Source organism: Ambystoma mexicanum, chromosome 11, assembly GCF_040938575.1.
Source record: "Ambystoma mexicanum isolate Mex_15411 chromosome 11, UKY_AmexF1_1, whole genome shotgun sequence".
Classification (NCBI taxonomy): Eukaryota; Metazoa; Chordata; class Amphibia; order Caudata; family Ambystomatidae; genus Ambystoma; species Ambystoma mexicanum.
The window spans coordinates 1,107,895,617-1,107,914,481 of NC_090934.1; the positions used below are offsets into that span (position 1 = coordinate 1,107,895,617).

The following is an 18,865-nucleotide window of genomic DNA, read 5'->3' on the forward strand; positions in this document are numbered from 1 at the left end:
CTGAGGGTCGCCTCCCCCCTTGTGGTCCTCCTTCATAGACCCACCACCAGGGTCAGGATCAGGTAGCGGCTGCCGTCCCCTGGCCACATGAGGAGAAGATAACTCTGGGAAAGTAGTGATGACATCATCTGATTCATCACAAGGGATACAATTTATTTAGTATTCCAGCAACTGAGGGCCAAAGTGGTAGACCTAAATGGGGCCTATTGATCTTTGTTAAATCGTCCTTTAATGTCAAATGTACTTGTTTGGATGTGGTCTCCCCTGATATACTGGCACTTGCTATGCACGTTTAGTTATTTATTAGTAAAAATCTACTTAAGAGCAGAGGCTAGTGCAATCGATGGGTAAGGAAAGTAACTGATGTCCCTCTATGATATGAGTTATTGCAATAATCTTAGGGTTTGAATGTAAGATTAGATAGGCAGGAGCTGAAAGCAGCACCTCTCAAACTCTAAATAAAACCCAACCATACCTATATTGCACAACAAACTTCACACACTTCACTACACCACAACAACGAAACAAACCACACAGCCTTCCACAACAGCACACGAGAACTACCTACCGAAAAAGCACACCTAAGCTCAGCGAACGGTGTAAATCAAACTGAAGCTGCCAACAGCACATCACAGCTCTCTTGCACTTTTTCCCACTCGGTCCTGTTAACGCACCCTACCCTCTTGCTTTTCCAATCCGCCAGAGCACCAGGGGACCACTCCGGTGGTGATGGTGCGTGATATAAATATCCTTTATCATAACATAGGATGCAAATGTATCATTTTGTCCATTATGTATTACCTTTTCAGACTTAAATGTCATATAGATGTGTCCTAATGTTTACTTGCAGATTGTTCCAAAGTCACGAGGTATATTCACATAGGTGTGTTTTTTTTTTTTTCAGCACCAGTTTGCATGGGGTGCCAAAAGTAGTTCCTGGTAGCTGTTGGTGTCAAGCTAACCAGCCTATTTTTTAGTTTACAAGCTGGAGCTAAATATCTCCCAGGTCCCCTCAATTTCAAAACCTTAATGTAGATGGCATTGCTGTGTGGGGTGACTTAAATTCATAACTGGAACCCTTAACTGGTCTAGATGACTTAATACAAGCCAAAGATGAAATGTGGGGGAATCCTTCACCATCAGTTTGTCCCCCATGCTTAGTTTCACGAAATATAGGGTGGGTAGCATCGCTTGTTTTCTCTGCATTTAAGGGCATGCAATGGTAGGTTGGAAGTTGATGGTCATGCACGCCTGCCATATAGAATGCATTTTAATTGTTTACATATTGATAATCTTTTTGTGAATATGTTCTCTTGGAAACGCATAACAAGCTTCAGATTGATGGAACGTGTAGAAAGTTTATAATGATACCCTTCATTGTACCATAGTCCATCCTAATATACTCCCAACCAGCAGGTTAGATGGTGAAAACAGATGGCGTCACCAAAAGATGTTGCTGGTCGAAATTGAGTAAAGAGTTGGAAGTTCCAGCTGTGTATGATAAATACTCACTCTACAAAGTTATTATCTGAATACCCTGTATATTGAACCCACATGTTTTTATGATAGATGATTAGTCTACAAAACACTTTGCCCACAACCGTCTATAAATTTGAGGGGCAAAAAGAGACCTACAAATCACAAGTGGGTTGATTACAAATGTAGAATAGGAAAAAGGACACTTCATGAACTAAAAAAGGGAGGAAAGAGAGAATGACTTTGTCAAACAACTGAGAGTGACCTTTAAGGAATTAAGAAAAAAAGAGGAGCATTGCCATAATTCATGGTCCGCCCTATTAAAGACTTTAAATTCAAGTAATAAGAAGGAATTCTGGAAGCTGGTATATAAGGGTAAGATAGAGGGGGGCTAGTGTTCCAAAGAATAACACAACAGCAGTGGCTTAGAGTATTATGGACATTTGTATAGCTCTGACATTTCCATTTAACCCCTTTTTAGTATTACTAAGACAGTCTAGTAGTGCTTCTATAGAAAGCGTAGTGCCTTTCTTGTTTTCCGAGTTTTCTCTAGCCCTATCTGCACAGAAATCGTGGAAAGCACGCAGTTCAGATTTTATTCCAGTGGATGTTTTTGAAGAGGAACCAGAAATATGGATTCCATTTTTAACCAGGTTTATAATTAACTGCTTTCGTTGGTGGTGGGCCCACACAGTTGGTAGGAGGTGATTTTGGTCATCTTTTTAAAAAGGGCAAACCTAATCTACCACAAAATGATTGCCCAATTCCATTTCTAGAGTCCCCGCGAAAGATTTGTAGCAAGGTAATACAGATCAAGTTAGAGCAATTGCGTGAAATGCATAAGGTGTTATCCCGTTTGCAGGCTGGATTTAGGAAAGACACTTCCAATAAATATCAATCATTAAGGCCACTATTAGGTTTGTATACGTTTGTACCTAAACGGCATCCCGTATATCAAGCTTTTAAAGATCTATACACTGACTTGGTCTGAACTGACAAGTTATGGTGGGTGCGTGAGCTACTGTCAATTCCAGGTGAGCTTAGTGCTCTGATCAGACTATTGCACACAGACAATTATGCAGTGGTCAGAGGAGGAAGGGCATCATAGCACCATTTGAGTTCAAGGTTGGGCTAAGACAGGGGTGCGTATTGGCCCTCATGCTCTTCCCTTTAATTAGCAGTGGGCTGATGATCAGAGTCAGACACAGATGCACAAAGCCTAGGGGGACACAACCACAGAGGAAGAGGAGGGTCCCTTAACTTGTAATTAAAATTGATGGGGAAATCATAGATTGTCAAATTAAATGATTTTGTTAATTATTTGGGCACAACAATTGACAGTTCAGTTAACTGGAAACGCCAATTTGTAGAGTTGTCATATTTTAGATTGTAGGGGTGAAGCAGTCCTGAGGGTTTAAAAAAAAGCATGTTTACAGGGCTTTATTGAGCACTTTGAGGTTTATAGGGCTCCGGCATCCGTATATGGTGCAGAACTTTGGTGTCACAGCAAAATTCAACCTCTGGAAGTTAAAGAAAATGAAATTTTAAAGAGATTGGTGGGACTTTCATATAGTTCTCGCTCACTACTAATAAGGATGGAGTTGGGACTAAATGGAATCGTTTATACATGGATACCAAAACCACTTGCTTATTGGATTAGGATTTGGAACTGTGTGAATCATAAGCCATACTGCACAGACCCCAAAGCAGGTGCAAGGGACCTACCCTGATTTAATTATATCAAAACCATGCTATCGACCTTCCGATTGCGACACCTATGGGGTAACCCTGCTGTTAAGGCACACATGCTAAATTACTAGTGAAAGAGGCTTACAAGGAATGCGCTACATCGACTACAATGGAGGAAGGAGTTGGTGCTCTCCTGACGAGAATATTTGGGGTTTAAATGTGTAGCTAGCTTTGAAGCTTAACTTGATAAACTGGAGGAACGAAACCTCTTGCTGAAGTTGAGGCTTGTGATACTTCCTCTCTAAGCCTTTATCTCATGGTAGAGTGGTTGTCTGTTAGCAAACGGTTGCCCGTTTGCTACTGCTCTCTATAATATGCTAAGAGTGTGTTGACTTAAACCTATATGTAAGAACCAAGGGATAAGAACTGGTAGAGAAGCTGTGCAAGGTGATTGAAAATCAAGCTCAATTAAAGAATATTGCCTTGTATCTAACAGTAGCTTGGCAGAAGAAATTAGATTCCTATCGGTGAGTCATTAGTAGGCCCCTTTTAATCTGAGAGGTCATCCAGAAAGATAAATTGTTGATCTTCGACTATCTTCATGGGTCTATGAGTAAAAACGGGTGCCAATGAGATTGTGCTAAATTAAACAGCTGAATTTTGGAAATAAGCAAGTGATCTATTGGACTGCAATGATATAGGTCGATTGAAGCTATGCATACCCTAGTGGGTCTAGCTTTAATAGTTTTATTTGTTAGTGTTAATTGTATTCGTTTTTAATCATCTTAACTACATGGTTTGCTCCGATTGATGAATTTGAGGGACCTTGTGAGTCCTGTGCTTACGGTAGACTGAAATAATTCTATACAAGGAAAAACTCTGCATGTATGATGCATCGTAATTTGTTTATACACATGAATGCACTTCATAACTCATTAGGGCTTGTACATTATGTATTTTGTATTTGATTTGTCAAGAATGATGAATTTCAGGGAGCCCTTAAGATAGTTCATTATTATTCATTGGAATAACCTTGTAAACCTTGCGCTAATTAATTAACGGTAGTTTTTTGGACGTTTTTTAAACATTCATTGGAATAATTATGTAATTTGTGTGCACCTGATATTTGTATATACATAGCATTGCATAAATCTGTAGTTCTTTATTTTGCATTATATTTTATAGTTCTATTGGAATCTTGTTATTTTTTTTAATGTTTTAATTAAGAAAAACAAATTGTGGTTTTGTGAATTGTTGTATGTGGTTAAAAGGCTATGATGAAATAAACACATTGGTTGATTTATAATACCCTACCGGTAAAGTGATGGCAAACTACGAGTTGTATATACATAATTGGAGGAAGTTAGCTTTTGGAAGTCCGTGCCGGCTGTGTTGTAAAACAGACAACTTCCCTGCACCTATTGCTTTCACTGCACGTCCTTGTCCCGGTACCTACCATAAGTCACATAAATCTCTCTGGGTGCTCATGTGGGACTGATGGGGCTTGGCAGAGACCCAGATCAAAAGAAACTTGGAGACTGCTGAGGCTTGCCTCCGCTATCACCGGCCAAGTTAAAGCCCTGCCTCTGTGTCAAGTGATGCAGGTCATAAGGTAGGATTAATAGGATAGGCAGGCCAGAGAGTAGCTAGGTTGCACAGGGCAGGGAACAGAGGGATGACATTTTATTTAGGTGGGAGTAGCGTTTCTTCATCTCCTTGTTTATCTTCAGTTAGCTGGGGGCTGCATTATGTGAGGTACATGTTGTAGTGTGAATGCCCTTGGTCTTATGTGAAATGGGTTGTTCTAGGACTGTTGGAAGAGTCTTCTATTCCTTGGGCGTGACCAAGGACATGCATGCCCTAGTCTACATGAATACAATTAAATTCTCCAGAATTGGGTCTTTCATAGATTCACATGCTGTGAATATTCCCTGGTGTCAAGCTGGGAATCCTTTGTTACCTTTTTTGATCAACTTTTTAAAGGAAATGTTTGGTCCATTTTGTATGCAATCACCCTATTTATGGGTGATTAAGGCCCCTTCCAGTGGGACATTGAGTAGCATGCTCATCCTTTCCAGCCTTTCCTCAGATTCTAACCGCGTGTCACTCTAGAAGAAGTCCTCAAGTTTTTTTTCTCCAGTGAGGAAAAACGTTTCCCTGTGAAAATTCTTCAAACATACTTCAAGAAGGAAAGGCCCTCTCAATACCTTCATAGAGGAGGACAATAGTGTTGCAGAGGACGACATGACATCAGATGGAAGCCAAAGCCAAGGCCACAGTCGTTATTCAATGCTTGTAACACCTGTGGCCTGAAAGAAGTATTTGAAGTTGACAAGCACAGTGAGTACATCTACTGCTTCTACCCAAACCACTTGGTAGAGGGTTGTGAGATATGCAAATGGTTAGTGCCAAAACCCTTAAAGACAGGCACCGACGATTTGTGTGTTGGCTTCAGCAGGGAAATTACCCACCTTCAGAGTCAGAATCCACAAGGAGCATGGCTGTGCCAATTGGAAAAAAAGACCACCCTCTAAGGAAAGGGCAAGATCTGAGGAGAGCCACTCCCCCCCCCACCCTCCCTTAAGCATAAGCACCACAAGTCTGCAACAATAGACACAAAAGGGCAAAAAACCTTGTCGACTGTGCATGGGGAAAATCCTAGAAAGAGTCCGACGATACAGTCGTCGTCGCATGCAAAGAAACCGACGAAGAGCTTGTTGGCAGAAACGTTGGCGGTCACGGGTGACCGCTCGTCGACGACAGGCCTACATTCCAGTAAGGCAAAAACCTCATCATGAGCTTCTCTGTCAAGAGCTCAGTCCACCAGTAAAAAGCAGAAGTCCTCATTGGCAGCACATCCGTCGGCCAAGAAGAGCTCGTCAATGGCAACTTCATCGTGCAAGGGACAACAGTCCTCAAATAAAAGCTTGTCATCGAGTAGACAACACAGTCCATGGGGAAGTTACCACACTCGTCCACAGACACTCCAAAAGCTGCTCAGGAAGCAAAAGTAACGCCTGAAGCCACAGAAGGATCCTCTGACACAGGGCGCAGTAGGAGAGGGCAAAACGGCAGGAGAAAAAGCAAATGCAGGTGATTACTTCGCCAGTCTCACCTATCACTCATTCTTGAGTTAATGTCAGAGGATATTCTGCAACACAAAATTGACATAGATGTCGAGGCACAGCAAGCTCATTCACTGCAGTTTTCTAATTCTGAAGATTCCATAATCGGTCAGCCACACTCTCCTAGGCTACCACCTACAGCAGGCCGAGATCAACTAAGGATTACCCCACCACAACCGCCTCCAGTGTGTTCAGACCAGCCAATGCCAGGACCCATTTAATCTTTGGGTGCAGGGCCAACCAGTGCCAAGGCCCAGTTACCCGCTGGCACTTAGTTACCCAGTTCCAGGGCAACTACTAATGAACACACAAGCTTTATTGTCAAATCCCAAGACGTTACTGTCCTTTCATGTCCTCTCTTCATTGCAGTTGGTATTAGAACAACTGCAGGCCAGGTTACCACTTTCTCAACTGGCGCAACTGGTGATACCGCCTCCATGGAAGGCTTACGAGCAGGTGCACCACAAAGAATTTCGCCCTCCAGATCTCTAACCAGATCTAGCACTAGGTCCCGACCCCCATTACGGCATACATCACCTACAAGGATGAGGTCGCCATCGCAGCAAAGACCACCTACCAGATCCAGGTCTTCACAAAGGTCTGCATAACCACAGCAGCACCAAAATGCTATAGACTGCATAAGTCTCCACTACCTTTTTAATAGTGCCCCCACTACCTTCAGTAGTGCCGCGACCCATGCCATCATTCACGGTGGAAGAACACGAGGAAGTGGAGCTTCCAGATACAGAGTGTGATGACCCTTGGGACATCGTCTCTACGACAACAGACCATGATTTGTATACTAGCCCTCCAGCGGACGAACCAGTGGAAGAAGTGCCTAAACATTTGTCGCCAGACGACATTGGGGCGTTTCATGCCACGATTTCAAAAGCCTGCCAAGAATTTGGCCTTGTCCCATCAGAAGACAATAACCAGTGTTTTCTCTTCAACCATATGGGCAAGAGGAGAAAGTCTGTGGTATCCATCCCAATCTTGGATCACGTATGGGAAGAGGGGCTACAAACATTAAAGCACCCTTTTACAGAGCTAGCCGTTAAGGGTAGGTGTGAAAAGAAATTTAAGCCCCAGACTCCACAGCCAAATGCCTCACATCACAGCCCATGCCAGAATTGGTAGTTTCAGCAGCAGCAGGCAGGAAAGCCCATTCCCACACACGAGTGTTGTGCTCATTACGACCAGATGCATGTCAGGGGGGTCTGGACAGCCCAGGAAGCGCCACTCCACATCAATGTATTGGAGCCAAGAGCAGTGGGATGGACCCTCAAATCCTTCCTGCCGGTACTAAAAGGATGCATGGTTAGGATACTCACTGACAATACCACCACAATGTTTTACATCAGGAAGCAGAGGTGAGCAAAATCTGCGACCCTATTTATTTTACTTTTATTTGATTGTGTATTTATAAAGCGCCTATACATCAAATGGTTTTTCAAAGCGCCACCAGACAAAAAAGGGAGAGGAAAAAACGGGGGAAAAAAAAAATAACGGTCTACTAGGCATTATGTCAATCGGATCGTGCAAATGGAGAAGGAGGTAAGGCACTGGGCCATCTCTAACGGGATGCTCTTGCAAGCGTTCCATTCCACCTTCCAGGAGTCCAGAACCACCTGGCAGACAGCCTCAGCAAGCAATCCACTTAGTCGCACAAATGGGAACTCGACAACAGTGTTCCAACGATGGGGTCATCCATCCATATACCTCTTCGCCACCAGCTGCTACAAGAAGTGTTAGCTGTTTGACAGCAGAAGTCCACAGAAGGGGTCAAATGGAAATGCCTTCTCCTTTCTGTGGACAAACCTATTTGCCTGCGCATTCCTGCCAATTCCGGTCATATTTCGGGCAATACAGAAAATAAGGGCACACCTGTGTCGACTCAGCTTAATCTCTCGCAACTGACCATGCCAGACATGGTTACTCTGACCTTCTCCAACTGTCAGTGGACCAACCTATAAGGCTATGCAAAAGAAGGTCTGGGAGTCCCTCTACCGGCACAAACGCAGCTCATTGACCTGTTCTTGGGTGGATGGCCCCCGGGAGAGTCCCAATCACGCTTTAGCTCACTGTGCTTTTCACAAAGGGGAAATTCCCATATGCATATCAGTCTTTGTCCCACCCAAAGGCAGTCCAGCACCGAAATGCTCCTCAAATCTACTCTAAACAAGAGTACCAACAGCAACCCCAGGCACATGTTTCAGCCTAGTCAGGCCTCATCAGTGAGGTGGAACCGTGCCTCTCTCAGCACAGTGAGCAAGGGGTCCACATCGGAGTGAGCTAAAGCGTGTCAGACGCTCCCGGGGGCCATCCAAGTTGGTACTCTTGTTTAAAGGAGGATTGCCTAGCATTTCGGTGCTGGACTGCTCAAGTGGGCGGCGCAAAGTCTGATATGCAAATGGATATTCCTCCTTTGTGAAAGGTACAGTGAGCTAAAATGTGGCTACGTACTCGCGAGTGGGCATCTTCCCATAGCACCGGCCATAAGGCTATGTTTCTTCTCGCAGAGGGGGACCTGTACCTCTTTTTCAACCGATAAGGCTACTCAGTCGACCAGACATCATAATCCCAAGATCGTGGCAAGGTCCTACACCATGACCCCCAGTCCTATAAATTGACAGCGTGGCTCCTGATTTCGCAGAACTTGTACGACTAGGCATTCCACAAGATTGCGGAGACATCCTTGCAGCAGCCAGAGTGCCCTCCACAAATCGTTCGTATGGTTTCAAGTGGAAACGTTCTGTTCATGGTGCGTGAAACAAGTGATTTGAAGCGCTCATTGTTCAGCTGGAACAACTTTTCCTGTACCTGCTGTCCCTAGCAATGGTAGGCCTCAGTTACTCATCCATCAAGGTACATCTGGTGGCCATCTCCAGATACACTAGTAAAACACACTCCCTTGTTCAGTGACAAACTGATTATTTCCTAAAAGGCCTTCTTAGAGTATTTCCTCCAACAAAGAATACTGTGCCCGACTAGAGCCTAAATGCAGTCCTAGCATTACTTATTTGAATCTTTTGAGCCACTGGCCGCAGCAAACATAAAATATGTCCAGGAAGGTTGAGTTCCTAGTGGGTATTGGAGCTGCAGGTCAATGAGCTGTACTTGCGTTTCCGTAAAGATAAAGTTCTGCTGAGGACCAATCCAAGATGAATTCCCAAAGTTCCCATGGATTTTCCTAAAAACGCCACTATTGCATTACCTGTTTTCTTTCCGAATGCCGCTTCCCCTGCGGAGACTGCATTTTATTCCTTGGACATTAAGAACTACATCAAGTACTACATAGAAAGAACTAGGTCGTTCAGAGCCTCAACCCAGCTCTTTGTAGCATTTGGCCCTACCAACAAAGGCAAAGCAATATCGATATCCAGGTGGATCAAATCTGCTATTTCTTTCTGCTACACGAAGGCAGGCAGGCTGTTTGATAAGCCACCCCAGGCTCATTCAAAAAGGGCCACAGCTGCCCTGTGGGTGGCGGACTTGCTCACCAACATTTGCCATGCAGCAGCGTGGACGGTGCCTCACACGTTTACAAGGCACTACTGCTTGGAAAGCCAGCATGCAGCAGATGTTCAGACAGGGTGAGCCATTCTGCAGCATCGGTTTCAATAAGGTAGGCGTTTTACCTGTTTACAGCCACCAGTTATTATGCTGCTACATATTCTATTCACAGCATGTGAATCTATGAAAGATCTAATGCTGGAGAAGGAGTAAGTTGCTTTGGTATCTTTCATAGATTCACATGTGCCCTCCATCCACTCCAAAAGGGCTGGAAAGGAGGAACTTGCTGCTCGATGTCCCATTGGATGGGGCCTAAACCACCCATAAAGAGTGTGATGGCATACAAAATGGACCAAACTTTTTTTTTTTTTTAAAAGGTAACCGAGGATTCCCAGCTTGATGCCAGGGAACATTCACAGCATGTGAATCTATGAAAGATACCAATGCTGGAGAAAAGGTGGAGTTACAGGTAAAACACTTACTCCTTCTTCACCAACTGAATACTCTCCCTTTGAGCCTCAGTTCAGATGTAAATCACCTGTGCGTTACGTCTCTGTAAGACCCTGCTCTTTACCCCCTAAGATTTGATATTTTTTGGCTAGATGCTTAATTACAGTTCTGATCCCCGGCAGGAGGCAAGTTGGCTCACAGTGGGCGCTCCATAAACTATCCCACTCGCTCACAATACCGAATTACGGAGCAATCTATGGCTTCAGGCTTTTCCACACATAATGAATAGGTTCTGTCAACTTCAAAGTGAACCACGCAGTTTTGTGATGCATTGCAGAGCCACAGTCGTGCATACAGACTAGGAAACGAATCGGGGGTACTACAGCGTTTATTTTCTGCAATTGCAATACTACAGGAAACAAGTCGAAACTGTACTGCTGTTACATCTGCATGGTTGCAGGAGTAGAGTCCACGGGTGGTGCTGAAAGTTGTGGTGTCCCACTTCATAGTTCAGTTGCCTAAAGGGAATACCTCATACCTGAAAAGGGCGTATAGTAAGGGCTACACACTTTTTGTAGGTCCAATCAAGTTGAGGCTTGCAAGCAGGAATGGCCCTGCATTCCAAGTACATCTTGATCAGGGAATGTTGCTAGAAGGGTCATTATCCTGCACCTCCATCCGTTCTCAGTAGCATTCCCTTATTGAACAGTGTGTGTTTAGGGCTTCAGAGTTATATTTATATGTATGACCCATGATATAGCCGAAGCAATAGAGTGAGGGACCACAATCCCCTATATACAACCACACAGGTGTAGTTCAGTGGGTGCTCCAGGCAGTGGAGGACCCTCTCCATCCCTTAATTGCTTCATCAAGGATTTTGCCACAGAATGAAGCCCAGAAGTGGGGTTGATGGTGTGCACATATTCCCTAATGAAGCATCAGTCCTCAAAAAACGAAATGCCTGGTCACTTTAAATGTGTTCTTGGCAGCCAAAGAAAAGCTTCTTTGAAAAGGTTTTTGCATTTGCCAGACATGTTTTACCCTGTTTTCAGCTCCTTGGTGTGGGCGAATATGATTGCGATTAAGTTCAAAGGGTGTGGGGCTCATGCTTTGCATCCTCCATTATAAAACCAGGGCTATCCATCCGCCATTATTGTTTTCCTTAGGAATCCTCTGAATTATAATCTATGTGCCACGGATGCATTTTCCCTGCTTGATACGGGTCTGAACTATAAATAGTCTCCACCCGGCACCCCACTGAGTATCGCGGATAATCTGGCATGCAGAGGACAGCTTTGCCATACAGAATAAGGCTGTGGTCCTAGTTGTCTGAGGAGCAGCCCACACGCTTGCAGGTAAAATTGAGCTTCTCCAGCTGGCAACCCTGCCTGCCCCCAGGCAAATGGGTCAGAAAGCGAATCTTTCTTGCAGCATAGTGTTACAGAGAATTCTCTTAAATGTGCCAATTCCTTCCACCTTGGAGACCCCCAGCAACTTTGCTGGATTTTGAGGACTTGATTTTTTACCTGGAAAGTGTGAGCCTTTTTTTTCCCCCACTCTCATGTATTTTGATGTAAGTTTTACTCATGTGTTCTTTGATTATGGAGTTTTAAGATAACTCCATAGTCAGCTTTTCGTGTGTTGCACAGCACCCTCAGTGCAGTGACATAGGGATGTCTTTTTAGACTTCCCAAAGGTTTAGATACCTTCTCTGGGATTTAACTACTGTTTCCAAGAGAATGTAAAGTGAAATTGACTTTACTAGTCTTCCCAAATTCCTAGACCCAGCACACACCCTCTTACAATGGGGTGCTGGAGGAGTTAAATAGTATCCCCTGTGTCTAAATTCTCCTGTAGCAGTCAAATGCTACCCTTTCCTATTGAAAAGGCTGGTGGCCGTGGTTTTACAACAAACTACCATGATTTGTCCTGACCGCGAACACCGGTAGCTAAAAATCACGGAGCCATGTTTTTCAAGATGGCGCTTTAAGCCCCTTTGTTTAAACTGGTCACGGTCTTCTTTTTTTGCTGTTACATTTCGGAAAGGTCCTTCTAGTATTTGCCTCTGCGCGCCAAAACGTGTTTGGTCCCTTTGTTCATATGGCTTTGGCGGGCTTCAGGACTGAAGACCGCCTCTGGTGTCTGAGTGTCTGGGGTGGGCAGGAAGTGAGAGAGGTGCCAGAAACTCTCTGTGCTTGGTCTCCTAGGAGACCCAAATGCACTCTGGCGTGATTGGCTGGCTGACTGTTCGGCAAGGACAGCCACCCTGCTGGGTGAGTGACAGCTATGTTGGAATGAAAGGGAGAGAACTATTTAAAAGGCGAGTCTCTTGGACTGGAAAGTAGAGTCGACCACTGGAACGAAAGAACCGAAGAAGAGCTGGAAGAGGATGGCTGCTGCAACTCCTGGACCGTTGGTATGCCTGGTAAAGCCGTGCTGCAGGTCTGAATTGCCAAGTTTATCTCGACAGAGGCCCCTTCAAGGACAACTTCTTCCTTTTGAGTTGGTGGGACCAATCAACTAGTAAGCCACCTGGATACCATTCTCAAGGCTGGTTAGGATTAACCAGGGAGAAGGATACATACCAGCTTGTGTGCTTGAATCTACAGCTACTGGAACTGAAGTGGCTCCATCTTGTTTGCTTTTTCGACGATCCCGTGCAGTGCGGGAGTCCCATCCCCTGCCCACCCCCCTCCCCGACGTCCTCCCTCTTGTCCCCACGACTGAGGCTCGAACAGTGAGATCTGCAGGACCTGCCAGGAACCAGCGTCTTCAGCTGCATTTTGTTCTTCATACCAATGTACTGTGCCAACCCGATTGAGAGAACGCCACTCTTGCGGTGAAGGTTTGTGAAACTTTCCCAATTTACAGGCCTAATCAGCTTGTGACCCGACATATGATTCTTTTTTGCCTAAACTCCTTCTGAGAACTTTTGCAAAGACTTTACAGTTTCATGCCAGAACTGCTCTCCAGAACACTAGTCCACTGACTTTAGCCTGGCCTATTGACTTGAATTGAACTCTTCTGGTGAACTGAAACTAGTTGCACTGTCTTCAGTCTTCATGACCATCAATCTGGCTTCAGAGCTGCCAGAAGCACGGAAACTGCTCTCCTGAACATCCGTGAGGACCTGCTCCTGAACCTCGACTCCAACACACCGTGTGTTCTCATTCTGCTCGATCTCTCTTCTGCCTTTGACACTGTCAACCATGCCATCCTGCTCAACCGTCTCCGTGATAACCTGGGTATCACTGGTCAGGCTCTGGCGTGGCTGACCTCTTTCCTTTCCAATCGACCCTCCCAGGTCCAACTGGGGTCCTTCCTCTCTGACATTTTCTTCTCTACCTGTGGTGTCCCCCAGGGATCTAATCTCTCTCCCTGGCTGTTCAACCAGTATCTGGCACTCCTTGCCCACCACATCGCCACTCCCTGCCCCAACTTTCAGTGCTATGCGGACGATACCCAGCTCATTTTCAGGCTACCCTCGGCCTCCTCCTCTCCTTCCCTCATCTCCGACTGTCTGTCTGCTATCCAGGAATGGTGTGCCGCCAATGACCTCTGCCTTAATGCCAGTAAGACTGAGATTCTACTCATCGGCACTCCCACTTCCTCCTTCCCTGCAGCGCTCTGGCCAGCCTCTCTTGGCCCGCTTCCTGCTCCTACTTGCAAGGCAAAAAACCTCAGGGTCATCTTCGACTCCACACTCTCCTTCTCTCCTCATATAACTGACGTCTCTAAGAAGTCTCACTACCAGCTGCACCTCCTCAGAGGTATTCTTCCCTTCCTTTCCTTCCCCCAGAAGCTCACGGTCTCGAGAGCCCTGGTTCTCTCGAAGCTGGACTACTGTAACAGCCTCTATCTTAATCTGCCTGCCTCTACTCTCCACCCTCTGCAACTCATCCAGAACAGGACTGCGAGACTTGTCCTTGGCCTCAAGCCTAGGGACCGTATCTCTCCAGGACTGAAATCTCTACACTTGCTCCTTGTGGCTGCGAGGATTAAGTTCAAAACCCTCTGCATTGTCCACAAGGTCTTCTGGGGCCTGGGGCCTAAATACCTTCAACTCTCTCTCTTCCTAAATATCTTCCTTCCCGAGCCCTTCGCTCATCTGTCTCCAACTCCCTCAAGGTCAGCCACTTCTCGAAGCAACGAGCTGGGGGTAGATCTCTCTCTCTGCGGCAGGGGCCTCCCTCTGGAACAGCCTTCCTGCCTCCCTGAAACTTGAGGAGAACCATCTTCGGTTCCGGAAGCACCTCAAAACCTTCCTCTTTGCTTCTGCTTTCTCTCTCCCTCTCCCCTGCTAATTCTTCATTGAAACTGCACTGAACCTGCACCTGGGCCACTCTCACCGACCTCGGTCCTTGGCCCAGCCACTCTCCACTTGCACTGCCTCCCTGGCAACCCCTGCACTGCGGGACTGTCTCTGCATCCCTTACAGCCCACCCCTCCCAGCACTTGTCTGTACTTACCTTGCACTTGCTACCAGCTGGCCCTATTTATTATTTATTTTTTATTCTACTTACCCTGTTCAGCACTTCCCCCTCTCCCCTTCCCCTTGCACTTTTTCCCTTCCCCCTACCCCTGCACTTGCGCGATCTGAATGACACCTGGCCTAGTAGGATCGTTGTCTGTCTTTCCCCCCTGTTGCCCCCTCCCTGCCTCGTCGTGCCTTGAAACACTTGTGTATAGGCGCGTTACAAATGCCATATCATATATCATATCATAACAAGTATATGGGATCTATTTAATTTACCTTGACCCTTTTGCTCACTTCTAAGTAACTGAACTGCCATTTAGATCCTATTTCAGGGGAGCTCAAACTGTCTCAAAATCTTAGAGTTTTGTATTGAAGTGTATTGGTATTAAGTAGTCTCCTTCCAGTGAAATGTTTTCTAAATGATTGTGTAATAAATCAATACGTGTTTTACCAAGAAACCTTGAGTATAAGTGTCTACTTGAACCACTGTGATTGAAAGTCCTCTGGGTAATTACTTTTACTGCTCACATTCACTCTTGAGATAAGCCTGACTGCTCAGCTCGCTACCAAAAATTGTGTGGTACAGACTTCTACCAAAGGTTGGTTTGGCTAACACCTGAAGTCCCAATTGTGTGTAGTGGTCCCAGAGAGTAGCATGCAATTCTGCCTAACACATATTGTGACATGCTCCACTGTATTTGTCGGCGAGCACACATGCTCAGAGAGCCATGTGTGACAAGACTTCAATTGCATGCTGTAACCAAGCTGTGTGCCACTGTTCAGTTAGTTTGTTAAAAGTAAAATGCAAGACATCGGTCCCGCTGTGTTTATACCAAAATCCGAGTTTACATTTTTAGGACAGGCTTTTACACATTTTGATGCAGGATTTCTTTATTTTGCAGATGCGTCAGCTGCCCGGAGCCATAAAATACCAAAAAGAAGCCACCCGAACGTTTTCTAACGACGTGAGTATTAATCATTTTAACTGAATTATCTGGGTGCGTGGGTATTTCTATGCAACTAATTCATAGAAATAGATGAGAACATCTCCGAATTCACTGAGCAAAGTTAAGGAAACAACACCTACTATAAGCTACATTTGACTTCCTAGGCCCAGCTGGTGCCATATAAACGTACCTATGTGACATCAGTGTTTGGGAGTGCGTATGAAAGGAGCATTTGGACACATCTATAAGAACTTTAAAGCACAAGCGGACATACATAACTACATTCATAGTGGACAAAAGGGTAAAGTGGTACAGTTGCATCTCAAGCTAGTATTGCAGGACGTGTCTGGATGTTGGAGTTCTTTGTTCCCCAGACGTAGCTCTTTGTTGGCTGATGCTAGATAACCAGGAACTATTGTGCATCATATCTTTTATTTCGATCCCTGCAATGTGGCATGCAGCCTTCCAGTTGGAAACATGTGGGATATGCCGATGAATTGATACCAGTGCATCGTTGATAAGTATAGTTTGTTATCCAGTACTTTTATTATCTGGAATGCATTATTAACCAGCAGCACCTGTCATTGCCAATAGTAGTACAGTTCCAGATAATAAAATGGCAGATAGCTAAATTTCGAAGAACTGATGAACCATGTTGTGGATGGTAGAGAAGCATGTAATCCAGACTTTATGATCAGTTTCCTTGCTCTCCGTCCTCCGGATTAAAAATTATTCTCCCATCTGTCATATTTTGTTATCTGGCACTCTTGATTACCCAAGGATGTTAAATGTTAAAGGTATTTGTACCGCGCACCGTCACCAACGGAGTTGGTCCCCAGGCGCTCTGGCGGATCTGTAAACGAGAAGGTGGGATGGGTTAGTAAGGTGAAGAGGGAGTAGGTTAGTTAGAGGAGTGGTGTTCTGTTGGCAGCTTCAACTCGGTATACACCGGGTGCTGAGCTTTGGTGCGAGTATCGGATTGATGTCAGGCCTCCTGTTTTGTTGGTGCAGGTTATGTGTTGTTGCAGTATTGTAAAGTGCGTGCGGCTTGTTGTGCATGAGATGGTTTTGTGAGTTTTTTGAGTGAGAGAAGCATGCAGAAGGTTTGAGTTTTTTGGTTAGTGGGTTATATGACATTAAACACGCTAACATTCACAATTCTGTCTGTTTGGCACTGGCTAACCTTCCTAATTCCATTTGAGTGTGGCACCTGCTAGTTTTCACAATCCTATTTCGATACAGCGCAGGATAATGTTCACAATTCTATGTAAGTGTGGCACATGCTAACATTCATAATCCTATCTTGATGTGGCGCAGGCCAAAGTTAAGAATTCCATCTAGTCGTGGCACATACTAACATTCACAATCCTATCTACATGGGACACAGGCTAAGCTACGAATTCTATCTAGTAGTGGCACATGCATTCACAAGCCTATCTAGATGGGATGCAGGCTAAATTACGCATTTCATCTCAGTGTGGCACATGCTAACATTGTTACACCTGCCTAAATGTGACACAGGCTAATCTTCACAGTTCTCTCTAGGTGTGGCACTAGTTAACATTAGCAAGTATGTTAGTATGTAGTGCATGGCAGCATTTACAGTCCAGCCATGAATAGATTTAGGCTGGTGGTCACATATCTCTCTAAGTATGCATGGTGTACGTCTATGGCAGTCTACAATTATGGAAAGGTAAAGTATAGTGGCGGGTCTTTCTGGAGTAGAGTAATTGCTCTACACCCCACCCATGCCACACTTACAGTTTTTGTCAGTCTGTTGACTCCTGGGTTCATTGGCTTCACCTGCAGACACTTCTTGGAGCCGCCAACGTAGGAGCCGCCCTTTGCCTTGGGGGCCTTAGCCAAAGGGGCTGCCGGGCAGAGGGCTGCCCAGGGTCGGTGAGTTTGAGTAGTCACCTAACCATTCGGTTCACAGAGTGGGCTAGGAGGCGGGGGGAGGGAGGGAGGGAGGGAGGGAGGTCGAGGGGCCAGGGATGCTAGGGGAGGACACAGGGGGCGGGATAAACAGGGGGGAAGCTGCTGCGGGGGTTAGAAGGCAGCGAGGGGCTCGCAGACCCAAAATGGTGGTATAGGGGGCAGGGGCACTACAAACACGCACGCTTACCTGGGCCAGGATGGAAATGGCCCAAGAAGTGAAAAATGGGTTTGGCCCTCCACGGCAGGCTTCTGAAGATGGCCAATAAGGGCCAGGGGGAGGACACAGGGGGCGGGACAAACAGGGGGGAAACTGCTGCAGGTTTTAGGAGGCAGCAAGGGGCTCACAGCCGCAAAATGATGGTATGGGGGGCAGGGGCACTACAAACATGCAGGCTTACATGGGCAAGGATGGAAATGCCCAACAACAAAGCTTTCACTGTATTTGGTGTCATTTCTCGTGTGTTCCCTGTAAACTGGCCAAAGTTTTCATTTCCTTTCTCTTTCTATAACGGCCCCTGTTATTTTTCCTGCCTTCCTCTGCATTATATCCCTACTGAAGAGATACATAGCAGTTTATGTCCCATTATGTGCTTTCTTCAGACGTGGCAAAAAAACAAAGATGCATGAAAATGTTACAACCTTTTTCTTCACACTACTTTTTAAAGCCAAAATGTATGTTTACCATCTTCAAAAGGTGGATAATAGGTCTGGTAGATATTATGCAAGTGTTTACACCAAAAAGTCTTGTACAGTCAGCCCCAGAAGTAATAAATAGTCCAGTGTATTTATAACGTATATATTTAAAAAAAGAAAAAGGCACTCCCCAAGTCCATGTATGATGGTCTGATGTGTTCAGGGCCTAGAGCCCTGACATGATATGATGTGGCATTTATAACGCTCCTGTACACAAGTGTTTCTAGGTGCGACAAGACAAGGAGGGGGAAACGATGGAGGACAAAATAACGATCTTACTAGGCCTTGTGTCATTCAGATCGTGCAAGTGCGGGGAAGAGTTAAGGGGAGAAGTGCCACGGGGAGGGGAAGGGGGAAGTGCAGTTAACTCACAAGTGCAGCCAGAGGGTGGCTCATAAGTGCAGAGAGAAGGGACTGTAGGGATGCAGAAACAGACTCTTAAGTGCTGAGGAGCCCGCAGGCAGTGCAAGGGCAACTGGACATGTAGGAGCCTGGGCCTGAGTTCAGAGGGTGACCAGTGCGCAGAACAGTCGGGTGCGTCAGCAGGGGAGAGGAAG

The 18,865-nt window shown here is 45.5% G+C and overlaps 1 protein-coding gene across 1 annotated transcript in view; it reads left to right on the forward strand.

Moving 5' to 3' along the window:
* Nucleotides 1-18,865, forward strand: part of IDH3A (isocitrate dehydrogenase (NAD(+)) 3 catalytic subunit alpha) — a 456,350-nt gene that overhangs the window by 62,671 nt on the left and 374,814 nt on the right. Inside the window, exon 2 of the mRNA XM_069624412.1 lies at nucleotides 15,633-15,695. Within this exon, the coding sequence (XP_069480513.1) occupies nucleotides 15,633-15,695 (63 nt within the window). The remainder of the gene's footprint in view (nucleotides 1-15,632; nucleotides 15,696-18,865) is intronic.